The sequence below is a fragment of the Pristis pectinata genome, chromosome 1, assembly GCF_009764475.1.
Source record: "Pristis pectinata isolate sPriPec2 chromosome 1, sPriPec2.1.pri, whole genome shotgun sequence".
Lineage (NCBI taxonomy): Eukaryota > Metazoa > Chordata > Chondrichthyes > Rhinopristiformes > Pristidae > Pristis > Pristis pectinata.
Window position 1 is genome coordinate 49,129,290 of NC_067405.1, and position 19,156 is coordinate 49,148,445.

The 19,156-nt window shown below is 39.8% G+C and overlaps 1 protein-coding gene across 1 annotated transcript in view; it reads right to left on the reverse strand.

The window, feature by feature from the left end:
• Positions 1-2,222: 2,222 nt before the first annotated feature.
• Positions 2,223-19,156, reverse strand: part of znf385b (zinc finger protein 385B) — a 320,687-nt gene continuing 303,753 nt past the window's right edge. The window contains 5 exon segments of the mRNA XM_052027186.1: positions 2,223-4,962; positions 4,965-5,136; positions 7,791-7,892; positions 8,673-8,851; positions 12,826-13,104. Of these exon segments, the coding sequence (XP_051883146.1) occupies positions 4,922-4,962; positions 4,965-5,136; positions 7,791-7,892; positions 8,673-8,851; positions 12,826-13,104 (773 nt within the window). The 3' untranslated portion in view covers positions 2,223-4,921.

Below are 19,156 nucleotides of genomic sequence, written 5' to 3' on the forward strand. Positions count from 1 at the left end.
TATTTGAATTAGAATGAGAGGGTGGAAAGAATCCACTGTGATCTTTTCTATGCTGTTGCTGGCTGTCTCACACCCTCTGCTTCAAGGAGGCTTCAAGTACAAGATAAAGAAATGGGAGGCTTGACACAACCCCTTCAACTGCAGGCACAGCACAGAAGCACTAGCAGGAGACAGGTGTTGAGCTCATGGTTCAATGGCTCACCTACTAAATTGTGCAATTAGAAACAAGATCCTATACAGACAAAAATCATTGAAAATCCAGGCTTACATGGAGGCTTACTGGGCAACTGGATAAGTTATGAAAAGGAAGTCTAAAGATTCTTCACAAAACATTAATTTACATAAGCCACCTGTTATTTTAACTAAATACAACAATACTAATATAGCACTGGATCAGCTACCACCACCTGTGATAATCTATTAGATCTACTAGAAACTGCACAAGGATCAATACTTCAGTGACATTTTCACAGATGGAACTCGGCATAACAATTTATTTTGACTAATTGTATGAGGCTTCATTCTGAGGCAAGTTTGCATCAGACAACTTAAGAACATGAAGGAACTTGTTCCATAAAATGTCAGCACCCCACAATTAGTTACACATAATATTTAACAAAAGGATTACAATACCATTTTTCACACAGGCGGCATCCAATGTGTTGCAGTCTTCTGCAGCTGAGAAATTTGTCTAGCAGCATCTGTTTACGGGGTAGAACTTGGATTACTGAACCATCCAGAATAATAAGCAGGAAGCATGTACTAACTTCCAGCCAAAAGGGCATGTCCACCATATGGAATAGGGAGAAACACCATGTGTCCTTTATTAATAGTTAAAGCAGGCCCTGGGTCTCTTTCAGTTCCATGTCAGGGACTAACACCCATTTTAGGTTCTCTCACCACTATAGGTGTGCCACGATCCAACCGGCATTCTCACAGAATGTGCTCAGGAAAACTAGACCCAGAGATCGGCATGACAACGAAAGACCTACAAAATCAAATCACCGCGGATCTGGAAACCTGAGATGTAATAGAGGATGTTGGAAATACTCAGTAGGCAGGCAGTATCTGTGGAGAGAGAAACTAAGTTAGTGGTTCAAATTAATCTTCCTAACAGCTGTCACATAAAACATTGATCGCCTACCCAAGTCAACTACCCTTCCTTTGCTAAAAGCTGACGTTAGATCAGATCCTTGAACCCAACGCATGACCCAGCTTTGCATCCAATCACTAAATCGGAAGCTCCTCCCAACCCCTTCAACAGCTGAAGGCTGTTGTGACACTAGCTGCTGCCTACACTTGGGGATCTCTGCACCAGGAATGCTAAAATGAAGCCTGAGGTCCAACATCTAGGAAGCCTCTGGTTTCAACGTAGGAGGAGGCACCCAAACCTTTCAGTCCTTCCCCGTCCATGCCCAAAAATGTTCAAGGCTAATTTCCAGTACCTTATAAACAAAAACAATTTTAAATTAATATGTTGGACAGAGCTCCTCAAACAGAGGAAACAGTCTTTTCCTATTCACCTTATCAATGTATTTTATACGTGTAGAAACTAAGAGCAGAGCTCTTGTCTTATGCATGAAGGTTAGCCCCCTTATTTAAAACCCCATAATTATAGTTTACCATCTCTGAGAATAGATGATGAACCTATATTGTATCTGTTGACTTCAGTGTATTTTCTACAATGAATCAAAATTGGTCACAATATGCAACAATGTGTGCCTTTAACTACAGAATGAACATTAAGTTGATGGGAAATTGCAATTAGCCCACAAGGAGGAAATGGAAACAGAAACATGTCAAAATGTAGAAAGGAACAAAGAGTGAGTGGTTCATTTTAAAATACTGAAAGTGACCTAAAAAAAAACATAAAAAACTATTTTGTAGTTTGATTGAGGTGCAGTAGTCAGGTTTCTTTAAATAATTAAAAAATACAAAATTGTCATTGAAGACATACTAGGTGCACAAGTAGGCCGGATGGCTTCTCAAGCCAGCTCCAGCTTACATCAATGCTGTGGCTGCTCCTGTATGTCAATCCTGCCTGATAAAACATCAGTATTCCAAAGAGTACTCTCACAAGTAACATCACGTAAAAGTTTTTTCACAGGTTTACAATAGCATTTCTTACAGAGAAACCATTGAGTCTGGATATTTGCTTTTGCAGCATTTATTTCGAGGTTACGACTAAACTTCCAATAAGATAAATAGATTCGTGCTGCCTTCCAACTGATACTGCATGCCCACCATATAGGATAGCGGAAAACACAAGCCGTCCTTTAAAACAGTCTGGAAAAAAGTGCAATTTGCAAAAATTCTCAAATGTGATTCATTCACACAGAAGGGTTCAGCAGTTTTATTGGCAGAGGTTGCTACTGAATAACGTTTTCAAAACCAATAAAAAAATGAACACGGAAACTTGAGTTTTGCTGAACGCAATTTGTATTTAAAATTCCATAATCTTGTAAATTGGCTATGTTCCAATAAGGGAAATTGAATTGAGAAATCCACCACAATCCAGAAAAAACTCCAGGCAAGAAATCATTTGAGAACAGACTGAGGAAGCAAATCAGAGCAAGCTGATGAGGGAGTATCAGTGAGCAGGAGCCTGAAGGAGTACCCATTGATGGTCAATGGACAAAACAGTGAACCATGAGTAAGCTAGTGTCAGAAAGTTAAGAGTCCATGTGTTGCAGAGATAAAAGAAACTGTTGAGGTAAGATGCAGCAAACCCATAAGTCTTGAATCTAAATGTGAAATCACTGGGATACTATGGCCGGAGGGAAAGAAGGAAAGCAGAGAAGATCAATAATAATAAGGTGATTGTGAGTTTGAGTTTAGAGCAAGGTGTGCATCCTTAACGGATAACATGTCTGTTTCTGATAAATGCAGCTGATAAATGTTACTGACTCTATAATCTTTCCTTCTATTACTTGATACACAGCTTTTTTAAAGCTGTTTAGACAAAATATATGAAGATTACCCTGATATTCTCTTGGGGTACACTGGCTGATGAAGTTTGGGACAGTCTGGTTGAAGTACATATGCTATATTACCTAGCTATTTAGAATTCTGCATAGTTCTGAAGTCTGAAGATTTGTTGAACCCTTTTAGCTTTTTGTTTTGAAAAGGGGGCATGGAGAAAGAAGAACTTAGACAATATTGTAACAAAGAAACTTGAAGGAATTGTAAAAATACATCTCAACAAATCATTTAAAAAAATTCAGTGAATCTCCATTTATTCCCACCGTTGCGATTGTAAAACCAGTACATCCCTAACTCAAATGCTATTATCGTATTATTAACGTTCTTGGGAAAACTCACTATTACTGACCAGGCAAGCCTTTGCTAACTATTAATGTCTTTTACACTTGGAAGAATGGAGCTTTGGGAAGCTAAAATGTAATGCTTAATCTTCACATTTATGAACTATATTACTATAATTAAAATTCAGTCCTTCTGCACATATTATTACTAAGGGAACAAAATATCAAAATTAAGGGAAGGTTAGCCAGATCCATTTACAGTGTCAGTTAAATAACTTCCATAGGCTGTGATTATTTAATTATTAATATTTCTTATTTAAACGAAGAGTGGATGTATTTATGATGGTAAATATTACTAAAATTAGGAGAACAATTATGGAATAATTTTCCAAAGAACAGGTTTATAGGGAAAATAATTTGATCTCAAATGGCACAGAGGAAGTTTCATTTTGACATGCATTAAGCCATAGACATTTTGCAAACAGTTAATTGATACTTCTCATAATTGCAAGTTTCCTCCAAGTACCAAAAAATAGAAACACCAACATTTTGCTTTATGCACTGCATATCTCGTTAGCCTTTATTTTCAAGGCAAATGGTATTGCAACACGTTCAGTAAAGCCTAAAATTATGTTTTTTTTCTAAAATTATTTACTTTCTGTACATTATTGCATTGAAGTGCCACAAATTAATGCAGCAGTTTTACAGCTAAACATAACAATGGAAGAATTCTGTGATCAGAAGAAATTTTCTGAGTGTGTAAAATAAAAGATCTAAATATCTCTTTAAAAATTTCTGCTAGAGAATCATCATGAATTGTGCAATACATTGAGTTGGTACTTGAAATGCATCTTTCACATTATTTAGCAGCAAAACTAGCAAAAATGCTACCAAACAACTTAAAACAAATTTATCACAGGGCAAAAGTAAAAAGATATGAATTTGAATTATATCTGATGAGGCTGTGCTAACTGCAAGTTATGAACTTACTGAGGTGTTAAACGTAAACAAGAAGTGAAGAAAAGCTAAAAAGTAAAAGTTTGCAGCATGTTTTGTATAGGTCTGCAAGCAACTACACTGCAACTAAACATAAATTATTATTAGAGTTTTAAATCAGACCTGAAACAGTTCTATCACTATACAAGTTACAACAGTGTTGTCTTCAGGTCTGTAACAGCATTTCACAATCCCTGACATCACAACGTTGTTTTAAACTACAGACGCAGTTCATAAGGAATTCACAATTTACCACATAATGCATTACATTATGTACCAGATGTTCATTTATATCAATAATAGTTTTTTTACACCTCTATTTATTAGGAAGACGCTTGATGTTAAGTCTGCAGCAACAGAAATCAATTATTTATTCTTTGTCTGTAGATGGATTCCATCTGTGGACAGACTCAATCCAAATAAAAACAGTTACAAGATTGTAAGGGCTAACTCCATCAAAGTCCCCTTGCAAATCACAACCCAGTGTTGGTAAATTAATTAAAATCGCATCACACCAGCACTGAGATCACAAACTGTTCATGGAGATCCTATGACCTGGAGTCAATCTGTATACTTCACAGCATGGACAAATACAAGGAAGAAAAAAAAATTGTTTGTTTTCCTATCTTGCTGGCCTCTTGTTGTCCCACGATAGAAAAGAATCAATAAGGCGCAAAGAGAATTGACCCAGGAGATGCACGAATGGTCCAGGTGCTGGCCTCAAAAGGGCAGGTGTTAATGCGGTAGTCTGGAACAGCGAGGTAGCAGGACGTGGGTGGAGGGAAAGTGGAGAGGTCATAGTTGCAGCTGCAAAAGGATTTGAAAGAAAACCAGGCGCCAATGGTTTTATTAAATCCTTTTGAAATGCTATCTTAGCCTGAAATAAGAAAGAGAGAAGAAAACATTTTATTGAAGTATTGAAGTTATTCACGACACAATACAACTGTGGACTGTTTCATATGTTATAAACATTTTACGAGTGCAAGTCATTACTCCAAAAGACACAAATAATCATATCTCATAACGATACAGAATGAAGCCATTTAATCTGTCGGGTCCATACTGGCTCCCAGAAGAGCAATCCCATTAGTATCATACACCTTCTCCTTATTTCTCTGTATCTCTGCAACTTATTCTTTCTCATATATACCCATCAACTCCCCTTTGACTTCTCCTGCCATTAACCTGCACTAAGATAATTTACAGTTGCCAGTTAAACTACCAGCATGCTTTTGGAATGTGGAAGGAAGCCAAAATATCCAGCAGAAACTCATGTGGTCACAGAGAGCATGGAAGTACCACACAGACATCTCCTGAAACCAGGATCAACCTGAGTCCCTGGAGCTGTGAAATGCAGGTTTAATGGCAGGAAAAGTCAAAGGAGAGTTGATGGGGATATATGAGAAAGAATAAGCTGCAGCGATACTGTACCACGATGCCATCTTTTGCACCACTGCATTTATGGAATCACTCACACCAACCATAAACTCTAAGATTTAAATAGCCAAATTAGCAGACTCAGATCAACTATACCCCCTGGCTTTGAAAACAAAAAAGCAAAGTCTTTGATCATGATTTTCTGAGCACTTTTTGACGACATGGTGTGCAGCTAGAAGACTCACATGACACCATTGCTTAAAAGGAAAGGAATACACTAAGTAATTATAGTCAGTCAGCTTAGCCTTAGTTGTCAGGCAAATTGTTGATCCAATTGATGGAAATAATTCTGAGGGACAGGATTGCCCTTTGGAAAAGCACACATTAATCAAAGCAGGATTTGTCATGGGAGAGTTTTGACAACTGAAATTTTTAAGGAGGCAACAGGAATAGTTAATTTAGTCTACCTGGATTTTAACATGGAATTTGAGGAAATCCCAAGAGACAGATGGACCAGAAAAATAAAATCCCATGACAGCCAAGGGAATGTGCAAAGTTAGTCCAAAATTGGCTTAGCGGGAAGAAGCAAAGGAATGGTCAAAAGGCCCTTCAGTGAGTGGAAAGCAGTTTACAGGGGGATTTATTACAATGTCCCTTTTTTTGATAGAGGATGAGGAAGATGTAGCTGCAGGAAACGCCCATAGACTGTTTGGGTGAGCACAGAAGTGTCAAATGGAGATTTGCTGGATAATGCAGATGGGCTGGGAAAACAGATCAAAGGTAGTCACAATAAATGGTAGAATACTGAGAAATGCAGCAGGGCCTTAGAATGCATTTTTACAAATCCCTGGATGTGGCAGGAAAGATAGATAGAGAGATCAATAAATGCATATGGGATCTTTTATTATCCAAGGCATAGAATAGAACAGCAGGGAGGCTAACGCTGTCGTTGTATAAAACCACAGCTATTTCACAAGCCAAGATATTGCAGATGGTCTGATTATATTACAGGAAGGATGTGGCAACACCAGGAAGGTTGCAGAGGAGATTTATGAGGATGTCATAGGGACTTGGAAAATTTTAACAATGAAGAAAGATTGATTAGACTGATTTATTTTGGAATGGATGAGAATAACTGCAATTAACTAAATAAAATTATCAGTATACCAGGTGGAATGGATAGAAAGCCCCAAATTGCTCTAGCAGAAGAGTTAGTAATCAGGTGATACTGATTTCCAGTGATCAGCAGATTCAATGGAATGACGATCAACAGATTTTTTTTCCACCAAGATGCTGGTAGAAGTTTGGAAATTAGTGCTTATAAGGTTATAAAGGCAGGAACCCTTAGTGTATTTAAAATGTACTTGAATATGCACTTGAAGTGCCATTAACTACAAGGTACAGACTATGTGGCTGTGTCTTCTTCGACTGGCATAGAACAATGGGCTGAAGAGCCTGATTTTGTGCCTTGAATTTCTACACTTTGATATGTAGATTTTGTATGTTAATAGTGCAACAACTCAAAGTTTTTCATCACAATAAATAATGTGGCTAACACTCTGTAGAAGCACTTGGATAATCTGCTACAATGCAACAGCATTAATTTGATTGATAATGTAGATTTGATCACTGGTGCTTGACTAGTTGAAGTATGAATGCTCATTGGTAAATTAATAGAATGCATGCTGTTGGTATTAAAACTCTGCATGTGCAGGAAACTTTCACATTAGAACTCTGTAAATAACAAGCTACATGCAGATGGTTGGCAGTGCTCCTTATTAATTAAATTCATGTTTGAAGACCAATGGCTTCCAACCCAGAAAAATGTGGACCTCCAATTCTACAACCTGAAGAAAGCCACTGTTTTCTGTAACATTAACAGAGGGACTTTGTTCCATATTCTTGTTCTTGGATCTTGGTATTCACAGCAAACTTCAGTGATTCAATACAGATCTGATTTACATTTGAGGATTGTTGTGAGGGAGAGGCAGATGTAGAAATACCATTCTCACAAAACAGGATACAATGTTACATGCAAAACACAGCACGTATACAAGGTTAATAACAATAGTTTCATTTACATTATATTCTGGTGACTATCAAATGTCAATCTTGCAGTTTTCAACACTGAATTAATATTAAAATGGAACTTACTGCCAAAATAGTTGAGTTGCGTTGCAGTTTGCTATAGGGGCTATACTTAGGTTTCAATGGTTTCCCTGCAACTCTGTCCTTATGCCTCCTGCTGGAAATGTGCTACAACATAAAATATAAACATCTCATTAAATTATGGGGCAGTGATTTGCATAATGCAAAAAGTACATTATTCTGTCAGCACCTTTGCATATTTGCAACAAAAAAGAAACAAAATGCTGGAAGAACTCAGTGTAAGTCAGTGTTTTGGGTCAAAACCCTGCAGCAGGACTGAGAGGGACGAGGAAAGATTGCCAGTGATATTTTTGGGGAGGAGGGGGTTGTTGGGATTGAGGCTGCTAGGTGATAGTTGGAATGAAATGGAGAGGGGTTGATGGGCAAATGGATCCAGGTGGGGGGACAGAATGGGAAAGTGAACAAATGGAGAAGAAAACTGGGTGGACAGGTGAGTGTGTAGGAGATCTCTGAGGGTGTGGGTTACCTGAAAGTGGAAAATTCAGTGTTCGTACCACTGGGTTGCAAGCTACCCAAGCAGAATATGAGATGTTCTCCCAATTTGCGTTTGGCTTCTCCACAGCAAAGGAGAAGGCTGAGGACAGACAGGTCAGTGTGGGAGTGGGAAGGAGAGTTAAAATGACATGCAGCTGGAAGCTCAAGATGCAGAGAAGGCCACATTGTGAGCCCTAAATGTGGTAAACCAAGTTGGGAGAGGTGTAGGTGAACCTCTGCCTCACTTGGAAGGGATGTTTAGCTCCTGGATGGATGAGGGAAGAGGTGAAAGGACAGGTGTTACACCTCCTACAGTTGCAGGGGAACATGCCAGGGAATGGGAAGGGGTGGGGTGTGGACTATTTGCATACTTGGATATAACTTATCATTTACCTGTTTAAGTTGAATTTCTGAGTTGACGTGAACATCACAGATTTCACAATGAAAAGTCTTGTTTTGTAATCCTGAACCTTTTGTACCATTTGGAAGTTTAGTTTTTGATCCAGGTCTGGGATATGATTTAATAGGACCGGCTCCAATCCGAGCTTCAACCATTGTTTTGTGCTTGGAGCCTGTTTACAACATAACACATTTAGTAATTCAATGATTTGTTATAGCCTATGAATTATCTGTTAATGTACACCATGTCATTTTATGCAGTGTGGGAAGTGAGATACATGGTGAAGAGCACAGAAGTGGAAGGAGTAACATCAGGCATGGTATATGAGAAATGCAGGGCCATTTAGGTCACTATGCAGATGTTCTGATATTTTCCTATGTGTAACAATATGTCTGTACTTTTTAAGAATTTACCATTTATACCTATTTGGTTTCTGTCTGACTCCTCTGGTTCACAGCTTAGATGCCTTTCAGTCTACAGGGGAGCCATTGGAAGGCAGGGCTATACCTGCTCTTATAATAGGATGGAAAGGCTCTCGGTGCAGGAGTACTTTATTCACAACTGGTAGCACTAAGTTTGCAAAACAGGAGTGACTGCACGGTGTAAATGGCTTCCAAGTTAATGGAAATAGATTTTGGAAGCTGAGATTCCAAATTTAGTGCTATTGACAGAGGACAATATCTCAATATTTTAAAACATAGAGAAGGAAGAGGAGATTATAAAATAAACTCTGGAATAATATAAAAGGATAAATTAATTGACAAGCCAAATTGGGATGGGAATAGGCCAAAAAAAGAAAAGGCTGGTCTGCAGGAGGTCTGACTGAGAGAAGGAACATTGGCTCAAACTGTTGAACTCCATGAGCCATATCATCTGATCTGCTGGAGGCACTGAACTTCTAATTTCCTCACTGGCCTATTCTGTGGAGCTCAGAATATCCTGGCCTATTTGTCAGTGAGGTGCGGTGCCTCTATTACCAGTGAACTGGACAGCAGTGACTTTTCCAGGTATCTGCACTGCTGAATGACAGGAAGAACAGGCTCAGGGAGCTTTGTAAAGGAAAGTGGTCCCTGCATCAGTCTTCAACTCAGGGTCAGGGGTGTGGGGTGGACAGGGTAAGAGCAGAATCTTACATGGAGTTCTTAAGAAGCATGTCTGTGATTTTCCGACTCCCCTGTCAAAATTTAAATCTTCAGTTTTCATCTATCTTGAAACATCTTTTGATAGTTTACTTTTTCTTCTTCCTCAACCAGTCCTTGACTGCCCTGGTAATGTTTCATTTCATTACTGGTAGTTAATCTACTCCTGTTCTTCACATTGCCACTGGTGGCATGAACTTGATATTATTTACTTTTTGATATCTGATCCATACAATGATCTCAGAGATCACTGGAAAAGCTTCTTTATAGTTAACTCTGCACACTGGGAACATCACAGTCCATAAGAACATCTCAATTTGAGAGCAACAAACTGTTTGTAGATCTGAAGGGCAATGTTTTTTTCAGAAAATCAAACTGAATAACGAATAAAATGGACCAGATTACAGGCTTATTTAGCAAATTCACTTCAGAATTAAGATTACAGAGATCATTTTAGAAAGGGTTTATTTATTTCCATTGCATGTGACAATAATACTTAAAGATGTTTCAGCCACACAGGGAGACATTTTGGTGAAGTGGAAATTAAGCAACGCAACCCCTGAAGCCTTCAATTTGTCTCTCCCTCATCTCTTTGTTTATAATGGAGCCCCAAGATTTACATGTGGAGGATGGTCATGTGGTTTCCAGAGTATGCTGATGATGCTTAGGCCATGAAAGATTTGCCAGGTAGCTCCATTGAAAGTTCAGCAGAGTGCGAAGGGATGGGCGCATCGTGGCCATGAGGATCCAGTCCCTTTCCACTGACTGAGTCAGTCTTTAGTGAAGTCAAAGACTTTCAGCAAGATGGAAGAGGACTGATTTCACCTTAAGAGAAAAGTGAAGGTGGATTAGGCTGTTTTGGTGTGGGAGAGAGTATTGTTTTTGTATGATTGACAATGGTAACTGGGACTGAAAGCATCTCCTTCTATACAGATAGCCTGTCAGAATTGAGGAAGATTTGTTTCCATTCCATTTCTAAGGTGTGGAAGATGCTTGTTGTGAAGTCTTTTACCATGGGTGGCCATTGCACACCAGCTGCCATCACTTTGACAGAGGGAGGTCTTGCTCCAGTGACAAGGAGGTACGAGATAATTTGAGACCAAAGTATGTAGTAGCAAAGCACAAAGAAAGATTCTAAAGTGAGAGCACAAAAGGGAACAGGAAAGGGGAATCTTGAGCTAGGATAGAGAAAAGAGCATGATGCTTGGAAGTGAGGAGTGAAAGGGATATGTTCCTCAGATGCAAACTCTGGAACTTCTCTACCAAAAATACATAGAGCCCTCTAAGCACAAACTGCCTGCTGTCACCAGAAGGCACGTTAGTGCTGATTTTCATTGACAGGCAAGAGCAGGTTGTTCTGAACATTTGCTGCTATGCCTGTGTGTGAATTGCAAGGGAAGGCCAAGGGAAGCAACAGAAATCTTCTTTCCTTTGAACAAGAATGATCATGAGAGATTTCTGGTTTCTTGTTTAAGAGATTTCTTGTTTAAGCTTCATCAAGCCTCTTGTGAAAGGAATTATTTATGTTGTCAATCCTCCTTCTTACTCTCTTTCTTCTTAGGCAGTCCCTTGAGGATGTCTTGCTTTCACTCTGGTTTAGTGGGTTATGAGGTGGCTGGTGAGGGCATATGAGAACCACAGTGGCTCTTCCACAGAGGTAGCTGATAGGATGGGTGGCTGGGTAGTTTGTGAGGAGGTGTACTCCTGCTGCTCCTCACAGGGCTTCTGATGCATGGCCTCAGTAGAATCATGAATACTCCTCCTCCACTTCCAGTGGTCAGGGCACAAAGGGTCCCAGGAGTCAGTGGGCATGCTGCAATTTTTTCAAGGAAGCTTTGAGCACACTCTTTGAATCCTTAAAGGAATTTATGCAGACAATATAGATGGTACCTTTCCATTACCTTGACTTGTCTGCTGTAGGATGTCCAGGTCTCAGATATATACAAGAGGGCAGGAATCACTGCTGCCCAGTAGACACCCAGTTTTGTACCAGGTCTGAAGTTTTGATTTTCAGATACTCTTTTCCTCAATCAGCCAAAGGCTGTGCTGCCACATTGAAGATAGCGGAGAGTTTCATCACTGATGTCTGCCTTTGTCAAGAGGTGGCACCCAAGCTACAGGAAGTGGTCCACATTTTCCAGGGTTTCACTATAAACCTTTATTGTTGGAGAGCAGTATGGTGCAGCAAGCTGCAAGAGGACTTTGGTCTTGTGGATGTTGAATGCATGGCCCATTCTTTCATAGACTTTAGTGAGCAAGTCAACAATGCCTCGGAACTGAGCTCTTGAGCGTCCACTGTAGACAGTAAATTGACTACTGATGTTCGGGTGACTTGAACGCCATTGCTGAAGGTTGAATAGTTTCCCAATTGTTTTGAAGATTAGTTCCAGTTTCATGGGAGGTTTGTTGGAGATGAGATACAGCATTGAGCCGAGAAAGATAGTGGGAAGTGTTGGCACAATAACACAGCCTTGTTTGACACTGGTCTACACTGGTCCGTTCAAGCATAATCTGTAAGTTAGTATCATGGCTTGCATGCCGTTGTAGAGGAAATGTAAGGCAGATTTTTTTCTAGTAACTTAAAGCAATCCATAGGATAATCGAGAAATATGTGGCAATAAACTTTAAATACAGATATGTTGTTTCAAGATTGTCTTGTGAATGTTTTATGCATTGGAGCAAAATCTAAAGTATATTCATACAGACATTTTCAAAATAGCCATCCACATTTATAACCCCCCCTTGAAAGTCTACCAAGACGCACTTCTGTAGTTCTTCAGTACTGGCATTAATTGGGAAATATTTTATCTCTTACTTTGGGTGGCACTATGACTTAATTTGCATTTGTGCCTGGCAAACAACACTTTGTTCACCTACAAGTAACTGGTGCCACCTAATTAATATTTTCACCTAATGTTCTTTCAAGAATCACGATGGAACAATTACATTACATAACAGAAAGCTTAGCATATTTTGCAGCCAAACCAATTATCATAAAAGTACCAACCTGTATTGTGTGCTTCCAGCTGTGACAACGAATTTACAGCTACTTTGCATAGTGAACAGTAGAGAAGCTTTTTCGCTTTTTCTTCCTCTGACTCAGTGGCAGTGGTTGCAGTGCCATCCACACTTACTGCTGCCAGAGATATCACTGTTTTTGTTGCATGGGCATTCATATTTGCAGTTTCTCCTATAACGGAAGTGGATTTAGGCTGTTCAGTGCCTACACTCGTATGTATCAGTAGATTATTCACAGTTACACTGTTGAATGCCAGTCTGACTGCATCTGTGAGTAAAAGAAAAGTAATTTGCTCAATTCAAAAAATAATTGTTATGTTATATTGCATATTAAATTCTTAATTACTAACACAGAACAACTGAATCTTTGACTTCACTATTCAATACAAAAAGCATCTCTAAGTAAATAATGCACACATGTAACCAAAGAATATGATTATTTATATTTTCTTGGAATAGAAAATTATTAAATTTGTATTGATGCTTTTTGCATCTTAACCTTCATGCAATTTGAACAGTTTTATTATTTATGTGCTTCTTACTCTTCATCATCCTTAAAGCTGTGTGACAGAGAAGGAATTATGCATATTAAAATACTAAGTTGTAATACCTTGCTTCCATCACTTAAAATACCAAAAAATCTTTTTTTTACTTTTAGATTACTATTAAATATTGTTTTGGTATACAATTACAGCCACAGTTCTCAAATGAACCATATAATCAATGGAATGTGAAGTTGAAAATCACATTTACTAAACTCTTTAACTGCTGCAAGCAGGGTGCCTGCCCAAACTGAGAGGACCTGGATCAGTCTGTAGGAAGCACTGGCAGAAAGCAATCAAAATAAATATCAGAGGTTCTTCATTCTCACAGGCATTCAGAGAGTGAGACAGTGTTAGACTGAAATGCATCAACTCCCAAAAGCCTCCTGCTGCAGTTGATGGGGGTGGATGTTGAAGAGGAAAGAGACGGAAGGTTATTCTTTGCTTTACTTTTCTAATCCAGCATCCATTCCGCAGAGTGGGATAAGCCATGCTACTGTTTACTTCTTCCAAAATGTTTGCAGACAGAGCTCTGTGGTCAGCAGCCTCAAAGAAGAAGATGGATCAGCAGCACCTTCACAGCCTGACATATCTTGCAAATCCTTCTATGCTGTCTTATATGATTTAAGGCCACAACTACCACAGCAGCTCAGAAATTCCTGTCCTCTCTCTGAGGGATTTTCGATGATAGCACGTGAGAGAATCTGGGCCACCTATTGACTCTGGACAAGGTGAGTAAGTTTATCCATTCCTTCCAGATGAATAAGACTCTCAAAACCAATGGCTCACCAGCTGAGTTGTGCTTGGTTCTGTGAGGCTGAGTTTGCCCAAAGCCATTGCTACACTTTTAGCTTCCAGCATATCAGAAACCATGTGGAAAGGCATCATCTCCCTCATCTACAAATAGAAGGGGAAGAGGAAAAAAACAATCAGAAATTGGCAACCCATACTATTGCTTAATGTGGATTACAAGATTCTGTCCAAGGTCATCACCAATCAAATCAAGTCTGCTCTGGGGTTCTTGGTACCTGTGCAATAACCAAGCAGGAAGATCTCTGATAGAGTTTCTCTATTCAGGGATGTGATTACATATGTGTGCGACAGGGCAATTGCCTGGTCAGCTTGGACAGGTAAAGCCTTTTGACAGAACATCAAATACTTACATGATGGACATGTTCTCATAATGGGGTTTGGGGAGGGAATCCATAATTTGAGATGATTCCTCAACACAGACATCAGTATAACAATCCTAATCAATTGGTGGGAAACAGAATTTCCCAATAAATTCCAGAGTTAACCAAGACTGCTTTCTCTCCTCTGTTTTGTGTGTTGTCTTGAATCCATCAGGAAGGATGTACATAAATGAGGCACTCAGGTCAAAGCCTTCCTGTTCATGGATGAAGTTGCCACCTTCTGCTCAGATCCACTGTCAATACACAGATTGATGAACACCTATGACCAACTTAAACTGGCCACAGGAATCAGAGTGAATTGTAGCAACAGTGAGTCCATGTTCTTACTTAGCTGATCTGACTAATCATTTTTTCCCTTTATGGTCAAGTTCACATCCATGGTTCAAGAACTGGGTGGAGGGTACAGCTACTGTAAAGCAGAAACTAGGATCGTGAAAGCATGCTCCCTCTCGATTCTAAAGAAGAACCTGGTTATCAGGTATAAGGTGCTCTCAGTGTTGCTGTACATAGCACAGACTGGGTTCCTGCATTGCAACAGTTACCTGAGCCAGTTTCCACTTTTTCTGGAGCTGGCCATCTTTGTACTTGTGTATGGACCCTGGATATGCAAACACCAAGTGTCACTATGAACTATCCCCAGAGTTGTGAAGGATAGATCTGGCCATGTTTCCATGGAACGTTCCACTCAGCATGACGGTGCTGTACCAACTGCCCCTCAGAAAAGTTTGTGCAGAAGAACACCTCTGACCAGAAACCAACCAGGCAGCTGTCAGCAATGGAATGTCCTTAAGATCCTGCAGGAGATGCTGGATTCTGCCAGGTGGCTCCCTGGGAATACTGTCAAATAAAGGCCATGGGTTAAGGCCATTATACAATGAGAGGCTGGAAACCTCTTAAACATCGCTTGTGAAATGTATGTGAAAGAAAAATTGAATTCATGCTGTTGTAATATAATTTATGCAAACAAGTGGAATGAAATGTGCTGTGAATGGCAACATATTATGCAATATTTACTGTATCCTGTTTATGAATAAGATATATTTTTGATAAAGATAAATCACAGCCCAAATACTAATAGTTCCACAAGAAGGATTATTTTTTGAAAATTGATTTTCATGAGATAAAATGTAATATTGAGAGAGCAGATAATTCAGCAACAGACATTAAGAAAGTAGTCCACTCAACCAACTTTACCATGCAATAAGATCATGGCTGATCCAATGGTTCAAGTCCACTTTTCTACCCCATCGCCAAATCAAAAGGTCATTATACTGAAACATTTTACCTGTGTCTCTCTCCACTGATGCTGCCTGATCTTCTTATTACTAGCTTTCTCTGTTTTTACCCTTTATTTCCTGATTAGTTTAGTTTCGAAAAATATTTTGAGATCAGCCATTAATGCACTCAATTAGGATTCATAAACAGTCTTTCAAAGTCTAAAATTATCGGGCTGGCGTGTGGTCAATCTGGTTAGCAGTCCATGTTGCTTCCAGCATTTTTCCCCACAGCTGCATTTATCAGTTCCGTCTCTGCAGTTCCAATTTCAACTGGAAGCTATTTTATTAGACCAAGCAGTGCACGAGTCACATCTCAGCTTCAGGTTGTGGATCCTGAGGACCTGCCCTGCAACAACTGCTGGGGTCTTGACACCTCATAGCTGTCAAAGTCCTTAATAACCTTTTAAACATCTCTGTATTTCAGTTGCATTTTAATACTGTTCAAATATACTTAAATAATTAATAAATCATAATTAAATAAAATAGAAAATATACTTAAAATAGCTTAATCCACTAGAAATGAATTAAAAATAAACACTTACCTGCACTTCACTTTTCAATCAAGACCAGTGACCTCATTCAAAATACTCTGTCATGAGTCAAGTGGTGGAGTTGAAGGTGAGGTGTTACTGGCACCTAGCCTCCAGCTTACGCCTGACTTCTGTGTTACAGGGTCTGGGTCCAGAAGAGGATGTGGTAGCAGTTCTCTATAAACTGCTGGCCACAGACTCAATATGTTCAACAACTCACAGCCCCTTTAATAAAGTGTGTCCAAATGCATCACAAGAGACTTATCAACACAAAAGATTAAATCACCAAAGGAGGTATTAGACCAGACCATAAACCTGATCAAAGTGGTAAATTTTGAGGAGGAAAGTTAGGCAGAGAGGTTCAAGGAGACATTTCCAGAACTTAGCACCTTGGCAGCTAAAGGCTTGACTATTAATGATAGAATTAGGAAAATTGGGAGTGTGCAAATGTCATAGATGATTCAAGACTGGAGGAGGTCAGAAAAGGCTGGCAGAGGCCATACAGGAATTTGAAAGTAAGATGAGAATTTTAAGCTTGAGCTTTTCTTGACTGGGAGCCGCTAATGTGGTTTAGTGAGCAAGGAAGACAGAGAGACAGAGCTGAGAGAACCCAGGAAGATCTCTCAGGAAGCCAGAAGAAGCCAGAGAGAGTCCAAGGAAGATAGAGAGAGGCTGAGAAAGATAGAGAGATCAAAGAAGATAGAAAAGCCCGAGGAAGAGCGAACCTGAGGAAACCAGAGAGTATATGAAGAACATGGGCAAAACCCCAGGAAGATAAGGAAAGTGCAAGCAAACCTTTGAGTGATATTCCAGGGGAAAGACTAGCTGATGAAAATCAGGGGAGTAACTGGTTCATCTGATAACTGCAAGCCAAGGGATGGGGGTTTGCCGGCCGTTCATTGATAGAAAGGTCCTGTGCTGTGCAGCCCTCACAAATCTGCTGGAGCTCGCCCTCCCTCACTAGGATGGCAGCTGCAATTATGAATCCAAAGCAACTTCTGTAGCATCCAAAAAAATCAAGACCACTGTTTCAAATACTGTGCTGCAGAGTTAGTTGTGGGACCAATGTTTGTACACATTGGCTATTGGTTTAAAGGACTGCTGCGTTAGTATGAGGGAGCATGGTTGTGGAAAGGTCTTAATGCAGGGCTTGGGTGGGTTGGACAATGTGAAAGTGAAGATAATGATCAAGAAGTTAATGATCTGGGGATTAGAAGTAGAACTGGACAAGAACAAGATTTTCATGAGAGCATTGGTGACATCTATCAGCATGCAATGCATTAAAGATGAAAGAAAATACTGGCGATAAATCAGAATAATAGGTCCTCACAGAGTATTACAGAATATTTCAACTTTCTTTCTTTTCACTATTATTCTGGATAATTTAGCTTCAAGAACAAAGCTGATTACTGCCACCCTCAGCTCTGGACTCCCTGGCTGCCAACCAAAGTTGAAGAGCTGTCCAGGTCCATGAATAGCTGTGATGGGACAGGGTGCTGGGTGAGCTGGCCATGCGGATATGGCTGTGGCTTTTTGAAAACCTGACAGAAGTATCTGGCTTGGAAATTGACTAATGAAATTAACAAGGGGCTTCCTGAAAATCATTTAGAGGTGACCCAGGGTAAAAACTAAGTGCCAGAAACCAGAGGAATCATAGAATCATACAGTATAGAAACAGGCCTTTTGGCCCACCTTGTCCATGCCAACCGTGATGCTGATCTTTGCTAATCCCATTTGCCTGCAATAGGCCCATATCCCTCTACGCTGTTCCTATCCAAGTACCTGTTCAAATATCTTTTAAATGTTGTAATAGTATCTGCCCCTACAGCTTCCTCTGGGAGCTCATTCCAGATAACCACTAACCTCTGTGTGAAAAACTTACCCCTCAGATCTTACTTAAATTTCTTTCCTCTCACAAACCTATGCCCTCTAGTTTTATGCTCCTCCACATTCAGAAAAAGACTCCAACTATCTACCCTATCTATGTCCCTCAGATTTTTATAAAGTTCTTTAAGGTCTCTCCACTGCTTCCTACGTTCCAGTGAGAATAAACTCAGCCAATCCGATCTCTCCTTATAACTGCAGCCCTCCGTTTCAGGCAACATCCCAGTGAATCTCTTCTGCACTCTCCCTATTGCTACCATACCCTTCCTGTGGGGTGGTGATCAGAGCTGTACACAATACTCCAAGTGCTGCCTAACCAATGTTTAGTACAGATGCAACATGACGTTCCAACTCTTACACTCAATGCCTCGGCCTATGAAGACAAGCATACTGAATCACCACTTTCAGGGAGCTATGGACTTGTACTCCAAAGTCTCTCTGTACATCAACACTGCTAAGATCTCTGTTATCTACTCTATATGCCCTACTAGAAGGAGTAACCGGTTTATCTGATATCTGTAAAACAAGGGATGGGGCTCACTGGCTGTCAAAGGTATTCACAGATGGAAAGGGCATGTTATAATGGCCTCACAAATCTGCTGGGGGCCAGCCTTCCCTCAGGACTATGCACCTTTGAGCACATTGGAAGAAACTGTATGCTCCTGTAAGTGTGCCTCTGTGAACATTAGGAGATGCATCCCAATGAATTATAATCTTCTCCAAAGACCACTTAATGTTCTGAGATTATGAACCATCAAAACCTTGAAACATCAAATGCTTGCAGTCCACCTGCACCTGGACTAGGGGAATGCCTGTGCCACAAAAATATGGTACCATAAGATCACATTTCCTCTATGCTAATATTCAGATAACTAAAGTTAGGCCTCTGTTTCT